Consider the following 24,717-nt stretch of genomic DNA (forward strand, 5'->3'; position numbering starts at 1 on the left):
CTGGAAGCCCAGGGCCTCCTGGGAGGTCCTGTGTAGTTGGGTGCTAAGCTGTGTCCCTAATAGCAGTGGAAATTCTGGGAGGAGTTAAGGATGCAGTTGAGGGGGCAAGAGTGCCCTGGGCTTAGAGAGGCAATGTTTAATGCAAAACCCTTTCTGGTGAATGAGTGACTTTGAGGAGGGATGGCTATAATTTTAGATCCAGGGACAGATTAACCTGCCTTGTTATTCTGTGGGGCTCTGTAGTGTCAAGACAGCCATGGCTTCAAAGCCTCAGTAACTACTTTTGTGCTGACACCAGGAGTTATGTCCAGAGTTTTAGCTCCTCTGACATTGGGGTACCTGGCAGATTTTTTGGGTTTTACAGAAGAGTGAACAGTAGGTGGCAGCAGATCTTCATCAGTGCTCACAACTCCAGCGATTCGGTCTGGTTGCCTTCTGTGTTCAGCAGACACTCACCAGCCACTTACTGACATTGTTTCACAAGCACTCCAGGGGAGAGAGGTGAGTACATCCAAACTCTCCTGAGGCCTCCAATTCCTGTGGAGGCCTCCACATTAGAAGCACCAGGCCTCTGGCACACAGATGTGGAGGATGTGGCCTTTGTGGTCTGTTGACTGTTCCCCATATCTGAGCATCCCGAGTCTGACAATATCTGCGTCTCATGTGATGAGTAGTGGGTAGAGTTTTTATTTTAACTTGTCTCTGCATAATATTTTGGCTTTACATCAGGCAACTGAGGTTCAAAATTGTCTGACTCTTTGGAGGTACACAACCCAGCTGCTTTTCAGCGTGCTGATTGTACTGAGTGTATAGGTGGCCTGCCCTGGGCTCTTGCACTGGTTTGCCCTCACATTCATAACCTATTCTGGGAACCTCTCTTTTGTGGTGGATATGACTGTCCTCCACATCTGCCAACAGTGCCCTGTGCTCAGCTAGTTCTCTTCTCCACCTCTTAGCCTGGTGGTCAAATTTTATTCCCTATGTGTGTGCCTACCATCCACTGTAGAACACCATTTCTCTCTCCTTCTGAGTGCTGGCCTCTCTGTAGGAGGCACAGGAGAGCAAACATGAGGAGCAACTTCAGTACATTATAGGCCATCCCAAACCTTTCGAAAATGGGGTTGATGGCCTAACTCAAGTCCTTAGGTACCTTCAGTTCCATTGTTTCCAAATCTTTGATCTGATTTATCTTCCAGGAAAAATAGACTTACTAAGATTTGGATTTCATCTGAGAACAAGAAAGTGTGGCTAAAAATGTGAAGTGTGTCCACACATCTCCTTGGAACGGAAGATGAATGATCTCATCTTGTCAGTCTGTAGACATTAGTGTGGCAGCCCCATGGACCCCTTGAACTACACCTGGGCCCTTGCCAGCTCCTCTCTAGGTCCTGAGTCCTGGGACTCAGGCTAGGATTTGTTCCATGTAGGGGAAGGGGCATCTGTTATATGGAAGGAAGGTGTTGAGCTCTGAGATAATTTTTGGAGATGAGTGTGGGAGAGCGGGAGTGGAATGATGGAGATTCTTCCCTGGATGCCTTTTGTCTCACTCCATGATGCTTGGCTACTGCTTTGCTAGCTATATACTAGTAGGCCTTGACCTCTAGAACTCCAATGTAAGTCCCAGACAGAGGTCAACAGGACCAGGACAAGGGTGAGGCAGGTGAGGCATCTAGGATGCAAAATTTAAAGAGCCCCTGACTTTTAGATTGTTCTACTGCAGGGTAGGCTCCTGCATGAACCTGAGAGGGAGGCCTCCTTAAATTTTGCACCCTATGCTCCTGGCTGCTTCTCTTCTGTTCACTCAGTATCATGAACAACCCTCAATATAGAATAATGATTTGATAACTCATCGTTATTTCTGTAAACTGCTTGGGGACTGGAATGGGGCCTTATTAATATGTCTTTACCCAGCTATATACTTGAACCTGGCAATAATAAATCCTGAGCAAATGAAACAATGCACTTAGCAAGGATAATAGGAGGGAAAATTATGCTCATCTGTCTGGGACAGTATCATGAACTTAAACTGACAATCTTTACAGATTTGGAAGAATTCAAACTTCATCTTCAGTTTGCTTGCTGGCTTTCATTAAACCACTTAGCAGTTTTTTGTTCACACATTCATTTAACTAACTAATCAACCAATCAATCAACCAACCAACCAACCAACCCAAGCAACCAAACTAAGCAACTCATTCAGCCAACCGTGATGCTCTATAATTAAATCATCTTGAATGTTGCCTTCCTCAGAAAGCCTTTCTTCCCTGTACCTGTATTTGGACACAATTCCCTTCTCATATGTCTCATTGTACATGTCACACTGGAGAGAGTTGGCAGGTTACCTTGTTCCTTCTGCTTGGCTGTCACTGGCCTGAGAGGGTGAATTGTCGGTGACCCTACCTCCTTTAATTTTGTTCAGGATTGTTCCAGTAAATAACAATAGAGGTGAATTCATGGCTTTGCTGGGAGTTGGGGGTGGGGGAAGAGTAAGGTCTGAGGTCTTTCCCTCACTCAAGGAGTTCACAGAAGAGCAGAATTAGTGATTTAGCAAATAGGAAAAGTTGCCTAAAAAATAGCAGTCAGTATCTGCTCCAGGGCCAGGTGGCTGATGCTAATGGAGATCCACAGGGTCCTAGAGGAGAGCAAGGAGACCTCCTGGAGGAGGCTGGGCTAAGCTGAGCCTTGAAGGGTAAGTGGGGCTGAATAGCCCAACTGGAAAGCCATTCTTATTCTTCAGATCATGTTACTGTGTCTGGAACACTCATCTCCATGTTCTCCTAAACCTGAGATATTTGGGGGTTAAAGTTTACTGGTATCCTTGGGCTCTGTTTCCTAAAGACTGAAACAGTCTCTTGTTCTTCAGCTGTTTTTTCTAGGGCCTGCATTGGGTTCTGCTAGCTCTGCAGACATTTTTGGATGATAGGCACTTATGGTAGGTCATGGAGAAAGAACCTAAGCTCATAGCTTCCCTGAGGACTGGAAAAGGGCTTTGATTTAGGGAGAAGAGGGACATCCTAGTTCCTGCCCTGACTCTGACTGATAGGCTGGAGTGGATGGACTCCTACCCATACATGCTCTGGCTGGTTTTCTGAGGCATGGCTGTGGGATGGAATTCTGCGTGACTATCAGAATTGATGTTGCCACCTGGGAAAGATGGCCTTTGATGCCAAGTTCTATTAGGAGCATTTTGGGCAGGGTTCTTCAAGTCACAAAGATGACCTGCCAGGGCCACTTCCTGTATAGCTGGATTCCATGTGTGTACCTCATTCCAGAAAATTCTACTTTGTTGTCTGGTTCATTCCACAAGAAGTTACTAAAGCCATGGGATTTCTTTCATTTCCTGTTGAGGCTGGTTTTGTAGTCATAGGTCCCTCAGAAGTGGGGCCTTTTCCCAATAGAGTAAACAGTTTTTGATCTCAATCTAAGTACCTGGTATTTAGTTTTATTCAATTTAACAAAGCATTTATAGAGTGCCTCTTGCTTATTTGAACAGTATTGGGGAGAGAGATGCTGAAGGTTCTTGCTTCCAAGAGGCTGAGACATCCCTACATGTTTTTATTATAGAATTAAAAAGAAAAAGAGACAAGAGTGACAAGGGGACCTGGCAGAGTACCACTGAGATAGCATCAGTGGGTTGTTTCTGCTGTCAGTATTTATTGAGTATTCACTATCTGATAGGCCCTATCGTAGGAGTTTTATATATAATGCCTTGTTTAAACCTGATGACAATACCAGGAGGGTTATTGGATCCATTTCTAGATGGGGAAACTGAGGTACAGAATGACCAACTGGTCTGAGTTCATGTAAGCTGTCTGACTTTAGGGGCCCTAGTCTTGAGCATTATCCTTAGCTGTTGTCTGGGGAAGAGGACTCCTGAGGACCTGGCCTTAGCAGGGACTTAGCTGTTTGGTCTGATAATCCAGGTAGAGGAAGAATCTCAAGCCATGGGGCTGGTATGAGCAAAGAGGCACATAAGTTGGTGTGGCTGGACCACAGGGCACATGTGAGGGCCAGGAGGAGAGGGACTGAAGGCCCAGACAGGTGCCTTGAGAGCCAAACTTTCTTCTCTAGGCAATAGAGAGGGATGGAAAATTCTCTTGCATTTTTTGTTGTGTTTTAACCAGGTGGAGTTGCACTTCAGGCTAGAGCAAGGTGACTGGCATTAGGGCCCTGGCTCAGGAGGTGGTGGGCTCTGGCCTGATTATGGCAGAGGGGTGGGAAGCGGGAGATCTGAGGAGCAGGATCCACGGGACAAAGTGTGCAAGGAGAGCTGGGGACTGGAGGCCAGGGAGGCTGAGCATGTAGTTAGCAAGGACAGGGGCACCTGAGTGGGGAGGTGCTGGCTGGGTCAGGAAGCAGATGGCAGTCTGTTTCTGGACACAACTCATGGAGTGCTTGTTTCCACAGTCAAGAGTGGGACTGAAATGCGGGTCCTGGGAAATGTGCTCTGAGAGGTTGGGAGGAGGGGTGCTTGGGAAGGGCTGGCATGAAGTCCTTGGAGGGGTGGATATTGCCAAGAGGGGCTGGAAGGGCCCCAAGGTCTGAATCCTGCCATGAGAGACCCACATGTGGTATGGGGTGGGGCAAAGAAGGGGAGTGGTCAAAGCCGAAGGAGGACTGGGGAGCCCAGCCCCACCCCAGTGAAGGAGGAGACTGTCTCCATGAGGCAGGAGATTAGCAGCTTTGGACCTTTAGGAGAGGATGGAAGGGTCACTGGGCCTGGTGAAGGGGCTTCCCCAGGTGGGTTTGGAGAGAGCGTTCTGCATAGAGTAGTGGGGGCCAGAAGGCTGACTGTAATGTGCTGTGGAGCAGGAGGGGTGAGGACACGCACAGAGCAAGGAGTCTAGTCTTACCTGGATGGAGGTGAAACACATTCTTCTCAGTAAAGTATCACAAGAATAGAAAAAAAAATGTTCAATGTACTCAATAATTAAACCAATATATGAACAATTATATGCTCATATAAACAATAAAACACAAATCTAGTCTAGAAACGGGGAAGGGTGTGGAGGGAGAAGGGGGGAGGAGAGCAATTGGCGGGAGGAGGGAGAGCAATTGGTGGGATCTCACCTAATGTTCATAACACCAGGGTGTTCAGCACGCCCCCTGGGTGACAGGCTCTACTACAACTTGAACTTTACCTTGAAGTGAGAACAATGTAACCTAAAAATTTATACCCTCATATTAATTTGAAATAAACAAAAAACATTAGAAGTAGAGGGTGTGCAGGGACAGGGTGGTATGTCAGGAGGGTAAAGGGTTAAGGAATAGGGTCCTTTTTTTCAGGATGACAGAGATGTGAGCTTGTTTGCAAGCCAGGGGCTGGGTGCCAGCAGCAGAGAGGAAAAATTCATCATTCATGGAGCCTTGGCTGTGGGGGGCAGGGTGTGCTTGGGTGGGGCCCGGGAGAGAGGCAGTGCTGACAATAACCAGAGTCATTTTCTGCCATACGCCGTGATGAGAACTGATGTCCGTAATGATGGGCCTGGGGCACTACAAGTTCCCAACGTGCCTTTTAAATCTCCAGTGAAAGAGTCAATTCTGCTCAGCAGAGTTTTTGAGTTACTTGAGATTTATTCCAATTAAGCAAAGCTTTGTTAAGTCACTGAGAGCTATTTGGGAAACATTGCATTTTATTGTATTCTGAGCCTTTGAAACTTGGCTCATGATCTTTAACATATTTAGTAACTTTCAGCATGATGAGGTTGAAAGTGCCTTGGATTTAGAATTGAACAGATTTGGGTTCAAATCCTCACTCTACCATATACTAACAGAGGGACTTTGTGCAAAAAACATTTTAACCTCTTTGCAGCTTAGTTTTTTCATCTAAAACACGGGATGATAAACAACCTGCATAGGGTTGTTATGAGGAATAGATAAAATAATACATAAAAAAAATTTGGTCTTTAGCGGTTACTTTAATAAATACTAGATTTTCTCTTCTGCTATTTGGTTATCCAAAATACCTGTTTTAAAAAAATAGATGGCTATATTTCTTAATAGTTAGGGATTTTGTGAGATGGGTGGGAAATCAGGTTGGAGTCAGATATAGAAGAATGTGACAAAGGTTAACGTTCATGTTCATTGTGAGGTCTGTGGCCAAGGGAAAGGAATAGAGTGTGGCTTGAGTTCCTGTGTCTCTGTGACCCTCGGCATGTCTTTCCCAGGGGGCCAGGCATGTAGTAGGCCCTTAGGAGCATCTATGGATTGAATGAATTTGCCTTCCATGAGGCTTTTCTTCCTTTTTGCAGGAGGCAGGGTCCATTTGAAAGCTCCGAGGCTTGATGCAGAAGTGCACTCTTACCCTCTTCTCTTGCAGAAGTTTTTTCCAGGCTAGATCTGGACAGTGGCAGGATGGCAGGCCTTGCCTGGGCCCACATGGCTCTGGTCCTCTATCCTGCTGCCCTGGGCCCAGACTTTTATCAGATTCTAGGAATGATAAAGAAAAATGCAAAGTCTAATATATAGTTCCTCATGTTGTGGTGACCCCCACACATGAGGAGCGGTGTCTTGGTTCCTAAGACCATTGGAAATATGTGTTTTCCGATTGTCTTAGGCAACCCCTATGAAAGGGGAAAGGGTTGTTTGACTCCCAAAGATTGAGAACTGCTGGTCTAAGAGAAGAGTATGGCATTCCTATAATTGATGATATTGCTTCTTTTGGTCCCACTGTTACTTTGTTCAGACTTTCTCCCTTCAAATAAAATTTCTTTTGAATGAGAAGAAAATAAAATCAAACAAACTAAAAAAGTCATGGCTAGAAATCAAGACTAAGTGTTCTGCCACCTTCTGAGGACCAGAGGCTGCTATGTGAGGCTTAGAGCCATGTTTATTATTTCATGTCCACCTCCTAACAGAGCCATGACACGTTGGGTGATCTCATTTCAGAAGCTGCTATATGAAGGGCATGTGAACTTATAAAGGCATTTTGTCTAGGAGCAACCCCTGGAGCTGCCAAGGAAATCTACCCTACAGACTCCTACCACCCAGAGTCTCCCCAACTCCCGCACAGCTCCCTTGCAAGCCTCAAGTCACTTTCTGGACTAGACATGAAAGATCACATATCCTTAAATTCAATACACTCCTAGGAGTGCATTAAAGGAAGAAAAGAGAAGTTGAAACTATCCATTTTAGATCAAAAACAAAAGTGAATCTGGTCCATTTAATATTTAATCAAGGCATTACAACTGATTTATTTTTCTTCTTCTTTTTTTAAAAAAAAAAAAAAAGAAAAGAAGAGAACTCCAAAAGGGCACATGCACCAGGTGCAAGGATCTGGGAGAGCTTAGACAAGGATCCTGCTTTTAAAAAGTGTTGTCAGACAAAGAAACCCCATATGGGTTAGCAGAATAACATCCTGTTCTTAGGAGAAGCAGGCTGAAGTATTTAGGGATCGTGTGTCATGATGTGTGCGTGTGCATGCATGTGTGTGTGTTGAGAGAGAGAAAACAAGGAAAATGTTAACAATTTGTCACTGTAAGTGGAGGGTATACTGGTTTGCATTCTATCATTCTCTTAGTTTTCCTGTTGGTTTAACATTTTCAAAATAAAGAGGGATAGTACAAGCACATGGAACAGCTAGGAAGAATGAATAGAAGCCATCTCGTATCTCATGGTAAGCATCATAAAGAAGTGTAACCAGATCATAGCGTGTCATTAAGCGCTGGAATCTCCAGTGAAGTGATTGTATTAAACACAAGACTAGTCCAGGAAGTGCCTAGGAAACACCCCAACATGGCCAATGAATTTCTTGTTATATATGGGCATCCTTAAACCCACTGAACTCCAGGGGACCAGTGATTATAGAAACCGCTTGCACTTATTTTCCAGATGCACAGAAAGGAGGCTCTTTCCATGTTATCCTGGTGGGCTCTGGGAAGCAGATTCCACCCTCCTTTACCAGCTCTGTTGTCCTCCTATCCACTCTGCTAAGACTGGAGTTCTCTCCCAACTTTTTGGTTGTTCTTTTGAAACCCCTGGCCCTTTGGTTACTCCCAAATCATGAGGCTCAATGTGACATTTCCAAAAGAAGACTATCTGACATGAGTCCGGCTGTTTCCAATATTTTGTATTTGTTCTGGAAAAAGCTCCAGATACCTTTGGTCAAAGCTTTTCCTGTGGGCTGCATTGCTGGGGCTGTCTCTTGCCCATGGGATTCAGAAGGGACTGCAGCCTAAAGGTCCCTGCACATCTGCCTCACTGGTCAGGGCGACAGTGGCAGGAGGGTGCAGCCTGGAGAAGCAAGGACTTGAGGGGATTTTGGAGGGAGTCTTCTTTCAGCCTCATGACTGTGTTAGATTCAGATCCTTAAAAACCAGAGAAACCAAAGCCTCACTGACTGGCTTCCTTCTGCCTCTGTAAGAGTTTCGTTATTAAGGAGAAAAGGGATTGTGCTGCTTTGGTATTTATTCCCTACTCTTAAAAACTCATGTGAAAAATTCTTACAACTCCAGGATTAGGGAGGGAAACTTGCTCTGTGTTAAAATTTTAAGTCCCTATATCTTGACTTCTGTGTGAGGCATGCCTCGTGCTCTTGTGCTTTGTGGCTCATGGAAAGTTTTAGCACAGATTTTCCACCCTTGAATGGCTGGATTCTTAGCCCCAACCTCAGCTCCTCCACGTCCAAGACTTCCCACCCACGAGCCACCTGTGCTGAGTGAGAACCCTCATTAGAGTCAGGCAATGGTAATCAGAGGAGAAGGGAGGTGTGGGACCTTCAGTCTGGGGTCTAAGGACCCCCACAGCCCATTTCTAGTCAAAATGTCTATGGGAGAGGCACAGGGGTCTGCCTGGCTGGCTCAGGGATATAGCTAATTTTAGCTCAGGGCATGCTTGTTCCGATTTGGGGTTGGCTCACTCATGGAAATTCCACAGCTCTCTGCTTTTATGTGTATGAGTGGTGTAATGCTCAAAGTTTGCAAAACTAACTTGGGCTTAAAGCAATATGATTTTTTTTCCCCTTTTCTAAGAAATGCCCAGAATACAGTCATTCCTCTGTGCTTTTGGAATAGGTCAAAATTTCCTGGAGATTCCTTTGTCGTGATGGGGCAGTGTGGGGTGGAAGGAAGCGTAGCTCTAGGAGCCAGTCTTGACTTGGCCTTTTTCTGTCCAAACTAGGGCAAGACAGAGAATCCCAGGGTCTCTGCATCCAAGGAGACATTGGTGCAATGGGTCATAGACTCAAGATTCATGGGTCAGTAAAATAAATTAATTTAAAAAACACCAGAGGACTAACCTCAGGTTCAGAGGTAGATCTGGATGTTGCAGACCTGAAAATTATATATGAGTAGCCTCTTTAGAAGTATCTTATTATTATTATTGTTATTGCTTTTTTGAGACAGAGCCTTAAGCTGTCCTCCTGAGAGTGCTCTGGCATCACAGCTCACAGCAACCTCCAACTCCTGGGCTTAAGCGAGTCTCCTGCCTCCGCCTCCCAAGTAGCTGGGACTACAGGTGCCCACCACAGCGCCTGGCTATTTTCTGGTTGCAGCCGTCATTGTTGTTTTGGTGGGCCCTGGCTGGATTCAAACCCGCCACCTTAGGTATATGTGGCTGGTGCCTTAGCCACTTAAGCCACAGGTGCCAAGCCGAAGTATCTTATTTTTGCAAGTTTTCTGAAAATACAAGACCCATTTTGCAAGTTTTCTAAAAATACAAGAGCACATTTCTAGGGCCTCTTGAATGTCTGCCAGAAAAGGGACAGTCCCTGAACCTTAAGCTCCATTAATTTCATGGTAAATCAGACACTATTTAGGTTATTGTTATCATTTTTATGGTATTAAAAACAATGTCATAAAATTTCAAAAAATTAAGATAGACATAATAGTGAAATAAAATGCCAACCTTTAAAGTGAACAAGTTAAGCTTTGTGAAATATCTCACTGCATTGTTTTTTGTTTTCCTCCTGTTACCGTGGACCTGTGTGTCGTGGAATAGTTTATGGTAGACAAGTGACAATTTTCTAAGCCTCAGGGTCCTTATTTGTAAATGTAGGACTAAAAAGTCTATGCTGCTTTCTATATAGAACTTTTGCTATAATTAAATTTTAGGGAAGTAGAAGGTGCTTCCCAGATAAGTAATTATTTTGTAAAAACAAAACTATGGAGCACTTAGAACTCTTAGAGCATCACAGAAAGGGAAATGGACACTCAGGGAAGGTGAATATTTGCTCAAGGCCACTTGGAGAAAGGCATACACTCTAAGAATAAGTGTTAAACGTAAGCCCCCTCACCTTTCTAAAAGTAAATGAACCCACGATTTTTTCTTTTCAAATGGCTGTGAAGTTAGACTTGGATGCAGAAAGTGCTTCTTCAAATGTGATGCTCATGGCTCTTTTATGAATGCTTATATAGGGGAATATTTCATGAGTTCAAATGAGAATATTTTATCCCAGAAGTTTTTTTAAGCAACACTTTGGCATATTTCACCAAAAAGAGCCTAAGTGGATTTAACATTTGATGGAATGTTGATCTCTCTCGTTGGTATAGTGCACTGGGCTTGTTTTTTGGCATTTATTAGGACAGTAAAGGGCAGAATTGGTGCTGCAAAGTGGCATCTCCCAGCAGCTAAGTAAACATCTCCATGTAGCTCTCCAAAACTGGCAGCAACTCTTTTAGGCAGCCTGTCAGACCTTCCCTTTTATAACCCAAGGATGACTTTAGACTCCCTGGGACCAGGGCCAAGGCTGTCGAGGCAATCCTTTCCATTCTGGGCTCTCACACCGGCCTTGGGGAGGCAGGGCTGGGGGACCTATACAACTGGTAGAGCCATCTCTTTAAGTCCTCACTCCACTGGGGAGGGAGGGGGGGCTGGCAGAGAATCATAATTAGAGGTAAGTAGCCTTACTGACCCCTGCTAGGTGTGCACCTTGGGGCCCTGTTTGCACTTGGGACCTCATGGTGTGGGCCAGGCATGCTGTCACATCTCCAGCACTGCCCCTGGTCACTGGGCTCCTCTAGTACCTTGGGTGGGCTTGGTCTACTAAGGGGGCACAGGGTGGAGGTGAGACTGAGATGAAGGGAGATCACAGGCTAGCCACGTTTTACTTGGCAGGTTACATATCTGAGGTGTAAGGGTGGTTGCCCAATGAATTTGGCCATGTCCCAGAGATGTGCTCCATAGAGATCACTCCTCCCTCAAGAAGATATTTTTCTTCCCCTGGAGTACCATCATTGCTACCCCCTCTTTCAGTGCCTGGAGAGGAACGTCTGCCTTTTGGCACCAGTCACCTTTTGGAGCTGAGTTTAGCCACACCCAGGAAATGTCAGCCAGTGAAGGCAGGAAGATATGAACTGAACTGGGAGGACCTCAAAAGTCCTGCTGGTGTGTCCCTTCAAACCACCCTCAGGGAAGAGCAGTCCTAATGCGTTTTGAGCCTTAAGAAAAATACAGTTAGTGCCTCTAAAATCACTCATGGGATAGAGTAAAAATCAACAGAGATGAGAGTCTAGAGCCCACAATTCTATTTCTGGCTTTGCCTATTATCCAGAAAAGCACTGCCCCTAACTGCCACCCCTAACAGTGCTGTAGGATTAGGCTAGACAGTCTGGATTAAATGTTTCAACCCTTCCAGCTGGATGAGTTATTATCTAGGTGAACTCTGAGTACTTCTCAGCTTCTAGTGGGAACCTCCATTTAATACCAGTTGTATGCCAAGGTCTTATGTCAAATTAGAAGAATAGGAAAATAATTTGAGGGAAGGTCACATCTAGTGCAATTTTGTTTTGCAAACTGTGTGCCCTTGAAGAAAGCTTCTGAGTCTGAAACCAGGGTAAATTTCTTCTGTTCCTGGAATGTTCCAGAATCCAGGCTGACTCTAGATATACAGGAAGGAGAAATATTGGACTTGATTTCGGATTTGTTCTGGCTCTGTCTGCATACATCTTGTCAAAGGAGTGTGCCAAGGCCTGTCCTAAGGGACACATACGGAAAGAGAGTTAAGCTGAGAAATCATCACCCCCAAAGAACAATGGCTCCGGAGGCTGGAGTACAGCGTGTGTTCTCTCCAGCCAAACAGCCTGGGCCTGAAGGCTTTTCCAGGGGGATGCAGGGTCATCAGTGCCCCCCATCTGTCCTCTCTAGGCAATCCCTATCTTTGTCCAATCTTCGTCATCATGGACCCAGATGAGTGAGACTTAAGTAAGTAGCCCAGTTCCCAATTAAGGGTTTCACTGGTTTCAGGAAGATAGTTTATTTGGATTGAATTGTTAAGACAAATTGTTTTCACAGTATTCCAAGCAGAGAGCTTTCTCACAGGAAATGTTAGACCAACAATTCTAGTCAGGTTTTCCACATCCCTAAGAGGAAAGAAAAGACACAGAGAGAAAAAAATAATTCCTTTTATTTGTTAAAGGTCAACCATTTGAGAACTGGCAACTGCGGGGTATAAAATTGAGATCTGCTAAAGTTACTGCACATTGTGATGATTAGTGCACACGATGACTTCTTGATAACCCAACCCTTCATGAGACCTCATGTTCTTTATAGCTTAATTTTAAAACCGCCTGTTGATCCAGTGGCCAAGGGAAGTGCAGGAAGCCCCTCCATAGGCTTGGACACTGCTGTCCAACTGAGCACTGGGGAGATGAAGACACTGGAGGAACTCCCTTCCTCTCCCCAGAGTGTGGTCACCTCGTCTGTAACACCAGAGGTTATTCCAGGCCACATCTAAGTGCCATCCAAGTCTAACCAGAATTCTGTACACGTTTTTACCTCCGGGAGCTTGGCTGAGGCTCCATAGGAAGGCAAAGAGGAACAGAGAGCGGGAAAGTGAAAAGGAAAAAACCTTTTACTTGTACGGAGAACTTAGTGGTTTGTGAGGGTTTTTTTTGTTTGTTTGTTTTTGAGCATTTTACATTTTTTTTGTTTGTCTTAAAATTTTTTTTTAAAGTGTTTTTATATCAGCTTGCCCTCAGGGATCTGACTCACAAAGGCTTACTGCTTGTCCAGCCAGTTCAGTCTTTAATGAGAGCTGCTTAAGTGCAAAAGGCCCTGAAAAGTCACTGCTGGAAAAAAAGCAGGGAAAGAGCCCTACACAGCTGCTCCTAGCCTGTGCCTCCAGTGTTTGCTATCCGCTCCCACTGGCGGTGGCAATGGGCTGGGTCTGATTAGCTGAAGCCCAGAATCCCTAGGTATCACAGTCCTTACAGTTGCTGAAAGAAGATTCTGGCAACAGGGAAATTGGGGCTAGAGGCAATTATTCTATTGCCAGGTGATGCCAATCCCTGGCATGAGCTTGTCTGTCCAATTTCTATATGTCTACCTACATCTGAGCAACTCTCTGCTTCATTATTCTCTAACCCTGTTGTTCATTTCAAAGTGATGTTGTTTCAAGTGGGATAGTGGCAAGAGTGCTGAGTCCTGACTCAGGAAAGAACTCTGGCTCCAGGGTTGCCAGTTTCACTTGTCTTCTTGCCAGACTCTAGAATATCTGCAGTATAGTACTGAGTACATGTCGGATGCTGGACATCCTCGTCTTGTTACTGACTCTAGTAGGGCTGCTTCCAATGCTCTGGCATTAGGTGGAATGTGCTGTGGGGTTCGAATATTAATGTATGTATCCAGCAAAGGAAAACCTTTTCCTTCCCGCGAATGTGCTGAGGTTTTTTGTTTTGTTATTGTTTTATGAAACATTTATCACTACTTATTTTTATCAAGTAGTTTTTCTGCATCTATTCAGATTATTTTACTTTTCAAAATCTCTAACCTATTGATATGAATTATAGTGTTGGATTTCCTACTTTAAAAAACTGCATTTCTACTTTATTATTTTTTTGAAACTCATGGTTAATGCAATTGTTTGTTATTTCATATTTTCACATTATGTTTGGGTTAGGTTTTTGGAATTAAGATTATACTAGCCTCATTAATCATTATCACATTTCAGCTAACACAAAGCAATTACTTTATATAGGGTACTATTGCCAGCACTAGATATATGAACTCATTTAATTCTTACAATATTCTTTTGAGGGAGGACTATTATTAACTCCTTTTTATAGACAAAGAATCTGAAGCACGAAGAAGCTGGAAGCCCGCTTCCCTTGCACACAGTTTTCGTGGTGCCCTGGGATTCCTAGGCAGGATGGGTGGTTCCAGAGTCTGAGTGCAGACTCTCTCCAGCCCCGCAGCTCCTGGTAACTACCAATCTGTGATATTTCACATAAATGGAATCATACAACATGTGAGCTTTTGCGTCAGGCTTCTTTAACTTAATGTTGTTAAGGCTCATCCACAACATAGCATGTATCTGTATTTCCTTTTTATGACAGAATAACGTTCCGTTATGTGGATAGATAACATCTGTTTATCCACTTACTTGTTGACAGACATGAGTTGTTTCCACCTTGGCTGTTGTTAATAATGCTACTATGATTGTTCGTGTTCACATATTCGTTTCAGCCATGTTTTCAGTTCTTTGGAGTTATAGACGTAAGAGTGGAATTGCGGCATCATTTGCTAATCCTGTTTTTAACTTTTTGCAGAACTTCCAGACTGTTTTCCACAGTGACGCTTACTTGGGAATTAATTGAAATGCATTTTTCTCTTTCTAATATAAAAATTATACATTATGTTTTTATGATTTAGGTGGTTACTCTTAAATTTTTAATCATCATTTAAGTCAAATCAATCTCTCTATCCCCTCAAAAACTGAGAGATTTTAGAAATCCTTAACTCTGACGATCATTTCCCCTTTCCATGTTCCCTATTTCTTATTGTCTAGCAATTTGCTTTCAGTTTGTTTTAACTACTCCCCAATTAGTTGCCATTTACTGAAAGTAAAATTCAGTTTTTATTTTGTTCTCATTGTCATTTCTCATTCACTTTTATCTAATGTTTACCAATTTGTTTTCTTTCTAAAAATGAATTCTTTAGTAGTACACTCAGTGAAGGTCTGTGATAGTGAACTTTTTTAGTCTTTGTTTGAAAATGTCTTCATTTTGTTCTTATCTTTAATGATATTTTAGCTGGGAATTTTAAAGTTGACAGTTACTTCCTTTTAGCACTTTGAAGATGTTATTTCATTGCCTTATGCCGTTTATTATTGCTATTGAGAAGCCTGATGTTAAAATAATTGTTTATAGGTAATCTACTTTTCTCTCAGATTTTTCTTACTGTCTTTGGTATTCTGATGGTTTTGATACAACATCTAAATGTGTGTTTATTTTTACATATTCCATTTGGAGGTCATTATTCTTCTGTAAGGATTCATGTTTGGAAAGTTCTTTTCAATTATTTTCTTTCTTTATTCTTTCTTTCTGAAACTCCTTTTAGATGAATACTGGACTTAAATTTTTTTCCTCATGTCTCTTCTTTTTTCTCATATTTTATATCTCCCAATTGAGTTGTATTGTGGGTAATATCATTTTCTAGCTCTTGGTAATTAATTATCTCTTCACCATATGTAATCTACTGTTTAAGCTTACCAAAAGTTTTTTTCTACTTTAAATAAATTCAAACCTGTGGAAAAGTTAAGGAGTAGTATTAATACAATGACCCTCTATGTACTTTTCACCTGAATTCAGCAATTGGCATGATTTTGTCACATTTGTTTTCTTTCCTCTCCCCTTCCCCGAAACATACTATATGGATGTATGTCTCCACAAATTTTTTGACGATCCCTTTGAAAGTAAAATTCAGATATCATGGCATTTCACTCTTAAATATTCCAACTTAAATAAGGACATTCTCCTACATGACCACAGTACTGTTATCTCACCCGAGAAATTATACATTGATCAGTGACACCATCTAACATATAGGCCATAATCAAATTTCTCCCAAATGTCCCCAGAATATTCTTTTAGACTTAATTTTTTTTCAGCCCAGGATCCATTCAAGTCTCATTGTATTGGTTGATAATGCCTCTCTAGTCTATTTTTAATCTTAAGTAGTTTTACGTTTTTGGTTTTTCACGAAGAATGTAGGCTTGTTGTCTTAAGAATACCTACATTCTAGATTTGTTGGCTTGTTTCACTTTTAGGTTTGCATTAAGCAGTTTTTTTTGGGGGGGTGGGCAAGGACAATATCAAGATGATGTTGTGTGCTTCCCATTACATCACATCAGGGGCACAGAATGTTGGCTTGCTTTCTTTTTGGTGATGCTAAGTTGGATCGCTCTACTAAGGTGATGTATGTCAATCTACCATTGTAAATAGAACTTTCTCTTTTATATAGTAAGTAGTTTGTAACTTTTAGACCACATGAATATCCTATTCCTCAAAAATTCCTCTATCTAATGGTATTACATTCCTTTGATAATTGTTTCCCATATAAGTGATTAAGCTGGAATGTGTAAACTGATGCTTTTCTAAAGTTATCATTCCTTCTACACTTACTAGTTGACAGTGTTCTGTGAAAAACTTTTCTGTTCTCCTTCTCACTTTCCCTTCTTTTTTCTTTCTCTCCCTTCCTTCCTCTTTCAGTAGCAAAGTCTTGGATTTTTTAGTTTGATTATTATCTATCCACCACCATCAATATATACCCATAAGTTTCTTATGTCAGTGATTTACATTTACTCATCAAAACTGCTCATAGTTTTTTTCAGTGTCTGGTTCTTTTCTTCTTTTTTCATTCTTTTAAAAGTTTCTCTAATCTAATTTATAGCTTCTTTTAGATTGTTCTTCTATAATCTCAAGTTCTTGGGTACCTCTTTATTGTGTCTGGCAGGTTTCACTCATGGTGTATCATTTTCTTATTTGCATTTAGGAGTTTTTCATTTTGAACATACGTTCAGTGGGACTATAAGAAAAAAACTCTCTCCACCAGGGAATCTTGTGTGAATTGGTTCATAGAATTGCTCAACCAGGTAATTTTACATTGCTTCATTTGAGTGTGCTGGGATATCATTGCCATGGGAAAAAATTATGTAAATTTTAATATTCTAGATTCCTATGCCATATGAATGGGGTCAATTTTGAACTTCAATGACACTGGGTTCTGATGTTTCTTTAAATATATAGTAAGTGTCTTAGTCTATTTTCTGTTGCTTTTAACAGAATATCTGAAAGTGGATAATTTGTAAAGAAACAAAATTTATTTCTTATAGTACTGGAGCTGGGAAATGGAAAGTTGAAGGGGTACTTCTGCTGAGGGCCTTCACCATCATGTGGCCAGTTCAGGTTTATCTTCCTATTCCCATGACAACCCATTAATCCATTAACTTATTAACCCGTGAATGGACTGATGTATTCTTGAGGGCAGAGCCTATGTCACCCAGTCACCCCTTAAAGGCCCCATCTGTCAATATTGCTGCATTGGGGATTAAATTTTAATACAAACTTTAGAGGGGACAAATACATAGCAGTAAGTAATTAGTATCTTTATTCTCACAAGATCCATTTCCTTGGGAATGTATAATTTAGCTGAGTATCTAGAACCAAACATAGAGAAGGAGTGTCTCTTCTTCTCGTTTTGATGTGAATGTTTCTGAAAGTGTTGGATGCATAAGCAATAAAGTATCTTCAAGAAGATGTGACAGGGCACTTTGGTCCTCTCTGAGCCCCTGCACCTAGTCACGTCCCTAGAGACACTCAGACTTCCCCCATGGCACAGATGAGGGACCTGATGCCACAGAGGGTAAGGGAGCTGCTCATGGTCAAATAGAGGAAGAGAGAACAAAGGCAAGAAGCCCGGACTTTGGGGATGAGGACTTAGTTATTCAGGGATTGAGTCCTGGTCCCCTGGAGTCCTGAACACTTGGTGATGTCCTGGCCTTTGCCCCACTGTGGGGCACAAAAGAAACTGCAGTGGGAGGTGGAGGCCTCAGACAGAGCAGGCAAGCTGGGGGTCTGCCACCAGGCCTCCATGGATTTATTAGTTGCACAGTTTGACACATGTTTCTGTGTTATCTGCACAATCACACTTTGAAAAAGTGTTTTGAATCTCTTGATTTATCTTTTTGTCATTGTTGTTCATAATAGTTTTCACTCAAAGGCAAGAATATGCTTTTAAATTGACCTTTTAAACTTCTTAATGCTTATGCCACAAAGGGGCACATGAAAGGAACAATAAACACATTCTCTGTGTGTAAGCAAATATGAAGTCTCCTGTGGTGATGAGATCTATGGGAAACAGGCACAAAGCGTCTGAGCTGGGCTCTTGCAGCTGATGGATGGCCCTCTGCATGAAAGTCTCATGATCCGGGAGAGAGGCCCAGCTGTACCCTTCCCATCCCCACCCTCTTGCCACAGCTCATGGCCACCTGTCTACCCTCAGGAACCAAAAGAGCCACTTGGGAGGTTTGAACCTTACGTTGTGGTCTGCAGGAAGCCATGGAGGTTTCTGAGCGGGGGAAGGATATATGAGATAGAGGAAAGAGCAGAACAGAACATTTGAAGCCAGTGACCTGGGTTTGAGTCCTGGCTCAGGCATATTTAAGATGTGTGACCTTGCGAAAGGCATTTAGCTTCTGTGAAAGTCACTCTGGCATTCAGCACCCTCTTAGAGAACACTGGCTAGATACTGGACACCAAGTTACATAGGAGACAGAATCTTGCAGTCCTTTCTTCCTCCTTGGCTGTGACTCTTACAATATGTATTAGTTGACCATTGCTGCTATCCTAGATCACCAAAAACTTAGTGGCTTCAAACAACATAAATTTATTACCTCGTAGTTCTAGAGGGCTGAAGTCCAAATCAGTTACACTAGGCTAAGTAAGGTCATGGTGTTGGCAGGGCCAGGTCTTTTTGGAGGTTCCAAGAAAGAACATGTTTCTTTTTTTTTTTTAACCTTCTAGTCACTACCTGTATGCCTTGGCTTGTGTTACCTTCCTCCATCTGCACAGTGTGTCACTCTCATCTCTGCTTCTGTTGTCACACTGCCTTCTCTTCTGTGTTGGATTTCCTTCAGCCTCCTTCCTATAAGGGCCTGTGTGACTATGTTGGTCCTATCTGAACAATCCAGGATAATTTCCCCATGTAAGTTATCCTTCACTTAATCCCATCTGCAAAATAACTTTTGCCATATAAGGCAACATTATAGGTTTGAGGACTTAGGACATGGTTATCTTTGGGGCCGTTATTCAGCCTACCATACCACATCACGTTGTAATTTATATCTGAGTTTCTTTTGGACAGGGAGATAAGCTTGCCAGATAGTGCCACATGTGTGCTGGGTGAGTGAAGAAATGAATGAATGCATTCTTTGGAATTGAGAAGAAGGTTAACATTCTGATTGGACTTTAGATGATTAATACGAGTTTGCCAAAGAGTATTCTAGATGAAGTGAGCAGCTTATAGAAAGGTACAAAGGTCTGGGCTGAGACATTCCCCGTGGAGAAAATGCTGGTAGAGTATGATGTGCAGAGTGAGATGAGGCTGGGTGGTAGGTGGCCAGATCATGGGAAGCCTTGCAGGATACCCTAATGGGCCTCTATTCTATTTTTATAAGGAAGCAGCACATGTGCTGGTTATTGCCATTGTTTTTGGAGTCATTACCTGTATTTAAATTCTGATGCTTAGCTGGGCATTGTGGTGGTTGCCTATAGTCCCAGCTACTTGGGAGGCTGAGGCGAGAGAATCGCCTAAGCCCAAGAGCTGGAGGTTGCTGTAAGCTGTGACACCACAGCACTCTACCAAGGGCAACAAAGTGAGACTCTGTCTCTAAAAAATAAAAAATACATTCTGATGCTGTGTAACCCTGGGAAAATTACTAAACCTCTGTGAGACTCAATGAAATAACTGCTTCATAAAACTGTCCTGAGAAGCGCATGTGACTTTTGAGGCTTGCAAAACAGTTAGCATAGTGCCTAAAATAGTCAAAGGGGCCAGAAAGAGTTTATTATTATTATTCTTGCTGTTATTTTTATAAATATGATTATTGTTGTGTTGATAGTGATGAGGGGAAACAATTGAAAAATTTCTGCAAAGCAGCAGTGTCATGGTCAGATTTACTTTCTAGAAAGAGGATTTTGGCACCCATGTGAAGATGTGGGGGCTGATGGGTAGCTCACACTAGGAGTCAGCAGACCAGTTTGGAGGATTTAAAATAATCTATTAAGAGAGGAAGATGCAGAGCGCAGAGTTGGGTTCAGGAGAGATACCACTGGACTCAGGATGTTGGAGAGTTGTCTCTGGTTCTTCTATTCTCTGCTTGAAATTGTTCTAGGGAGATTTTAGAGGCCATCCAGCATGAATGTCTTGGTCCTTGCTTTTTAGACAGGGACACTGAGGCACAGCAAGGGGAAGGTGCCTTGCCTTAGTTTCCAGATGCAGCAGTGTAAGAAGGATAGGGAGAATAGAGGTCAGGTCCTCAGCCTTTTGCTGCAGAGCAGGGGTACGGGTAGGGTGGGAGACGTAGTCTAGGAGAGACTACTGATGAAAGTCTAGTTCTCCATTTCTGGGGTGGGGGGATTATACTTTGAATCAGCCTCAGCATTGACTGGCCCTTTCACATGTCTCTAACCACCCCTCTCTGCCTTCACTCCTTTTTCCAGCTCATTCTTCATGAAGCCTCGGGAGATTGCCTGTAGAGTCCTGGTAGTGTCAGGGCAGAGGAACTTTGTGGTTTTTGAATTGAGGAAAATGGCTTGACTGAGTGGGGAGGATGTGTGGAAGAGGAATGGTGCCTCGGGGTTGGGGCATGGAGCTCTGTGTTCCAGGACTAGCAAAGGAGACTCGGTGTCCACAGAAGCATGTGCTCACTTGGGACTGTGTGTCCTCTGCAGTCTTCCATTCACACCCCTTCATACATCTTCAGGAGGAAACCAATTCAATAGAGTGCACCATGGCAAGATTACGATTGTTACTTCAATCATATCTTACCCTGCAAGGATGTTGGAGGAAAAGATATTTCAATGCCATGTTCAAAAGAGCTGTCATTTCTTTTAACATAGTAAATGGGTTTTTAGAGAGTGATGTAATATTGTTATTTTTAATATATCCTTTTTAAAAACTGATTTTACTTTAGTTTAGATTGATGCATGCTGGAGGACAGAAAAAAATCTAAAGGGAGTTAAAATTCAGGTGGCCCATTTTAAGAAAGCTCATCATTCATGTATCTGGATTTGATCACAGGGCAAGTTTTTCAGGAAACAGAAGGATACAGGGTAGGTTTCTTGAAATACCTTGACGCATTTCAGAACTGTCTTATAAATGGCTGTTGATGGCTCTTATAAATTGCTGTTGATGGCTTTAGAAGACAGCTGGGAGAGGAAATAAACAAACAAAAAAAAACATAGAGATGAGATGAAAAATATTCTGGGAAATGATTACAAGAACTTGATTTTGTGTGTGTGTTTCCTGGTAGTATCTCAGTGACATCAGAGGGAAACGTTTACATTCAGTGCTTGGCAGGTGTCTAACTACAGCATTTACCATCCCATATTGGCTTATATGTGGTTCCTCATAAAAACACAGAATAGGCAGGCACCTTGGGGGCCATTCGGTCCCATCCCATGTGAAACCTGTGGCAGAGAGAGGAGGAGTGACATGTTCAAGGCACACACAAAGAAGCAGGGCCAAGCTAGAGTAACTTGTCTCCCGAATAGCCACCCAGCCCTTCTTCCTGTCTTCTCTGCTGTTTGTGTTTCTCTGTCATTCTCCTCTAGTACATTGACATTTTTTTTTTTCCAGGAAGAATCAGTTGCTGGCATCTGACAAGGTGAATGAAGAGCTGGATGCCCTGCAGCTCGGTACGTGCAGTGGGTGCCTCTGCTGTGCTCATCAGGCCCCAAGGGGTACTTGTTGGCTCTGTGTGGGAGGCAGTGGGAGGGGGGCTCCCTACTGGCTGGGATGGAGGCTCCCAGCCGGCTTCACTTTCTCTCTTTTTCTCTCTTTCTTTCTTTCTTTCTTTCTTTCCTTTCTTTCCTTTCTTTCTTTCTTTCTTTCTTTTCTTTCTTTTTGTTGGTGTCTTCTGCTACTTGTCTTTTTTTCCTAGAGAAATAAGAACTAAGAAGTCTGATCATTTCTGGATCCACACTGTTGGGCTTGAGAAGCGTTTCCTGCATTTGGAGTTTTCCAGGCTATTTAGAACCTACTAAGGTCTCCAGAAGATAGTTCTCGGTCAGAATACTAGTATAGCTCTGCCTGGAAAGGTCTATTTTTTAAAAAACTTACCAACATATTACTGAGGTATAAAATATAAGCAATGAAATTGTGCCAAGTGCTGAGACCTCGAGTGTTCCTTGCTGTGCCGTTCCACTGTGTGTCCTCTTGTGTGACTATTCTCCAAGATCAGGCTAGAGAACATTTCCTTCCACTCTTGAGTTTTGATCAACTCTTTTTTTGCTGTCTTTTTCTCTACTCAGCAAAGACTAATGATTGTAGATGGAGGATGTTAAGCCCAAGGACTGGATGTGAAAGGATGAGGCTTGAGTGGTCTTGACATTTGCTCTTCTAGAAGCCAGCAGTTTGCCTCTCAGGTCATTTTGGCAGACAGGAGGTGTTCACATGCTTTTCTTCTCCCTTTGAAGCACTCCCTTTTAAACCAAAGGAAGAAAGCTTACCCCCTTGAGAAGTTGCGTGTGTGATCCTTGTAGTCTGACAGTTCACTTGGATGAAGTTGAAAGAGAAGGACACGTCTCAGGGAAGCAGGGGCCAGAGGTTTGTTTACTCTGCGTTAACTCTCCTTAGAGGTAATGGATCTTCAGAGTTTTAATCACCAGAATGGCTGGAGGGGATTGTCTGGCCTAGGTAGGAGCCAGGAATTGCTGGCTTCTGAAGCCTTCGGTGTAGCCCTGCACTTTAAGATTTTCCAATGAATCCACTTGTGTTTGGACACTAAGCAAAGCAGTTCCTGGCCTCTGAACCCAGAAAGCTTCTACTGGAAGGAAGGCTTGTAGCAATTCTGAGGAGCCAGCTGTTTGAAATGCGTGTGAGTGTACACACATGTGTATATGTATGCAAGTGCACATGTGTGTATGTGCATGTTTTCCAGAGGGAGGCCTACTTTGCTGGAGGCTCAACTAATGATTTAGAAAATGAGAAGGAAATAAAGGATATAAGACCCTGGACCCCAGTCCCTGAGAGAGTTTATGGAAGAGAGAAGAGGAAAGAGAGGTCTTGGGGAGAGGTTGGTGCAGAATTTGGTTAGAGGAACAGTATTTTCTGTTCCATCTCAATTTATCTTACTTTGGTTAAATTCAGTAACCATTTGTTAGCAATTACCTCCCAGGGCATAGCAAGGCTCTGTTGAAAGCAGACCAAGAGGAATCAAAGGTGGCCTAGCCCCTTTTGGAAGGCAAGCTAGGGGGAACAAAGGAAGAGAGGGGTCCTCCAAAAGCATCACACGAAACAGGTGTCCAGCAGTGCTTAACTGCTTCAAGAGGTATGTGAACCCTGTTCTGTGGTAGATTCTGGAAGTGTCCATAGGGAGTTGGCATTTAGGCTGGACTTTGAAGGATGTCCATGCCCTTGCCAAATAGAGATGTAGAAGGAACCACAAACCACATGGGCCTGGAGTGAGAGATTGTCTGGAGGTGACTGGCTTGTCAAGGAAGGGTGGAAGAGTCTGGGGGTCAGTGGAGATGAGGCTGGGAACCAGGCTGGGCCAGGTCTAGGGCCAGGGCCAAGATGATTTTGAGTTCTGATCTGAAGAGCTGGACTGTAAGTCATTAGGCAGTGAGGAGCCCTGGAAGACTCCGTGCTAGTAAGGAAGATGTCTAGGGTGTGTCTTCAGGGGCTACATCTATTTGGGCTATGGGCGTGGGATGGATTTTAAGGGTACAGGTGGATGTTAGGAGACAACTGGTAAGGAGGCTCTTAAAATAGTCTAGAGAAAAGGTGATGAGACTCCTGTTACCTGGGAAACCTTACAGGTATTTCAGGCCCCTGCTCATGTATCTCCTCTTATGGGAAGTGTCCCTGACCCTTTATGGCAGAAGTATCTCTTCCCTTCTGCTCTTAAAACCCTCAAACTCATTCCTTTTCAGCACTTATCATGCTATATTACAATTTGTTTGGGGGCTCTGTCTTCCCTACTAGGCAGTGAGCTCCTTGAATGCAGAGGTGGTGCTGCAGTCATTTTGGGACCTCCCCTAGCTCATGTTCTCCCTAGTACATTATGAGTGCAAATAAAGTACTTGATGAGCAAATAGAAATATAATGATGTATTCCTGTAACAGTGGAGAAAGGTGGGAGTGGGGGGACAGGATAGGAGATATTCTCCAGGCAGGATAATCCAGAGGCGGGGGTGGCTTGGTGGGTGGGGAAGGGCTAAGGTTTCAGCCTGGGGGAATAATTGGGAGGAGTGGAAGAGAGGTGGAGTCTTTAATCAAAATCAAAGCCTAGACGGATGCCAAGTTTCTGGTATTGGTGCTTCCATTGACTCTCTCTCTAGAAATTCAAGGCAATGACTGTGAGTGTATATATTTTTTTCTTCTTCCCTCCAAGGGTACATAAAACGGAATGGTGTGGGAAACAAATCCTTTGCTTCTTTTCAACCAGAAATTTATGCCAGGGCCTTAAAAATAGCATTCTGAAACCACTGGCATTTGCTAACCATTTTGTTAGTTTGGCCAACATGTCATTCTGGAGCATTTTGTTCTTCCCTTGCATGGCGGTCCCGCCACATCTGGGACTGAGGCCTGCTATGTGGTCCTGAACCAACTCCTTGAGCTGGAACTTATTCTTGTAGAAGTCAAGGGTGGCTGCTTCCTCCTCCTGGGGGCTTGAGCTGGACTGTGCTCCACCTGGGCCCCTGGGCCCCCAGTCTCCCTTCCTGGGCTAACTTCACGGTGCTCAGGCAGAGCACATTTCAGGCTAGCTTCCTCCCTGACA

The 24,717-nt window shown here is 43.3% G+C and overlaps 1 protein-coding gene across 1 annotated transcript in view; it reads left to right on the plus strand.

Moving 5' to 3' along the window:
* The window catches only part of MINDY4 (MINDY lysine 48 deubiquitinase 4), a 108,424-nt gene that overhangs the window by 25,541 nt on the left and 58,166 nt on the right, over window positions 1–24,717 (plus strand). Inside the window, exon 6 of the mRNA XM_012804371.2 lies at window positions 21,574–21,632. Coding sequence (XP_012659825.1) covers window positions 21,574–21,632 — 59 coding nt within the window. The remainder of the gene's footprint in view (window positions 1–21,573; window positions 21,633–24,717) is intronic.

The sequence above is a fragment of the Otolemur garnettii genome, unplaced genomic scaffold (genome assembly GCF_000181295.1).
Source record: "Otolemur garnettii isolate 467f Iridium unplaced genomic scaffold, OtoGar3 scaffold00028, whole genome shotgun sequence".
NCBI lineage: Eukaryota > Metazoa > Chordata > Mammalia > Primates > Galagidae > Otolemur > Otolemur garnettii.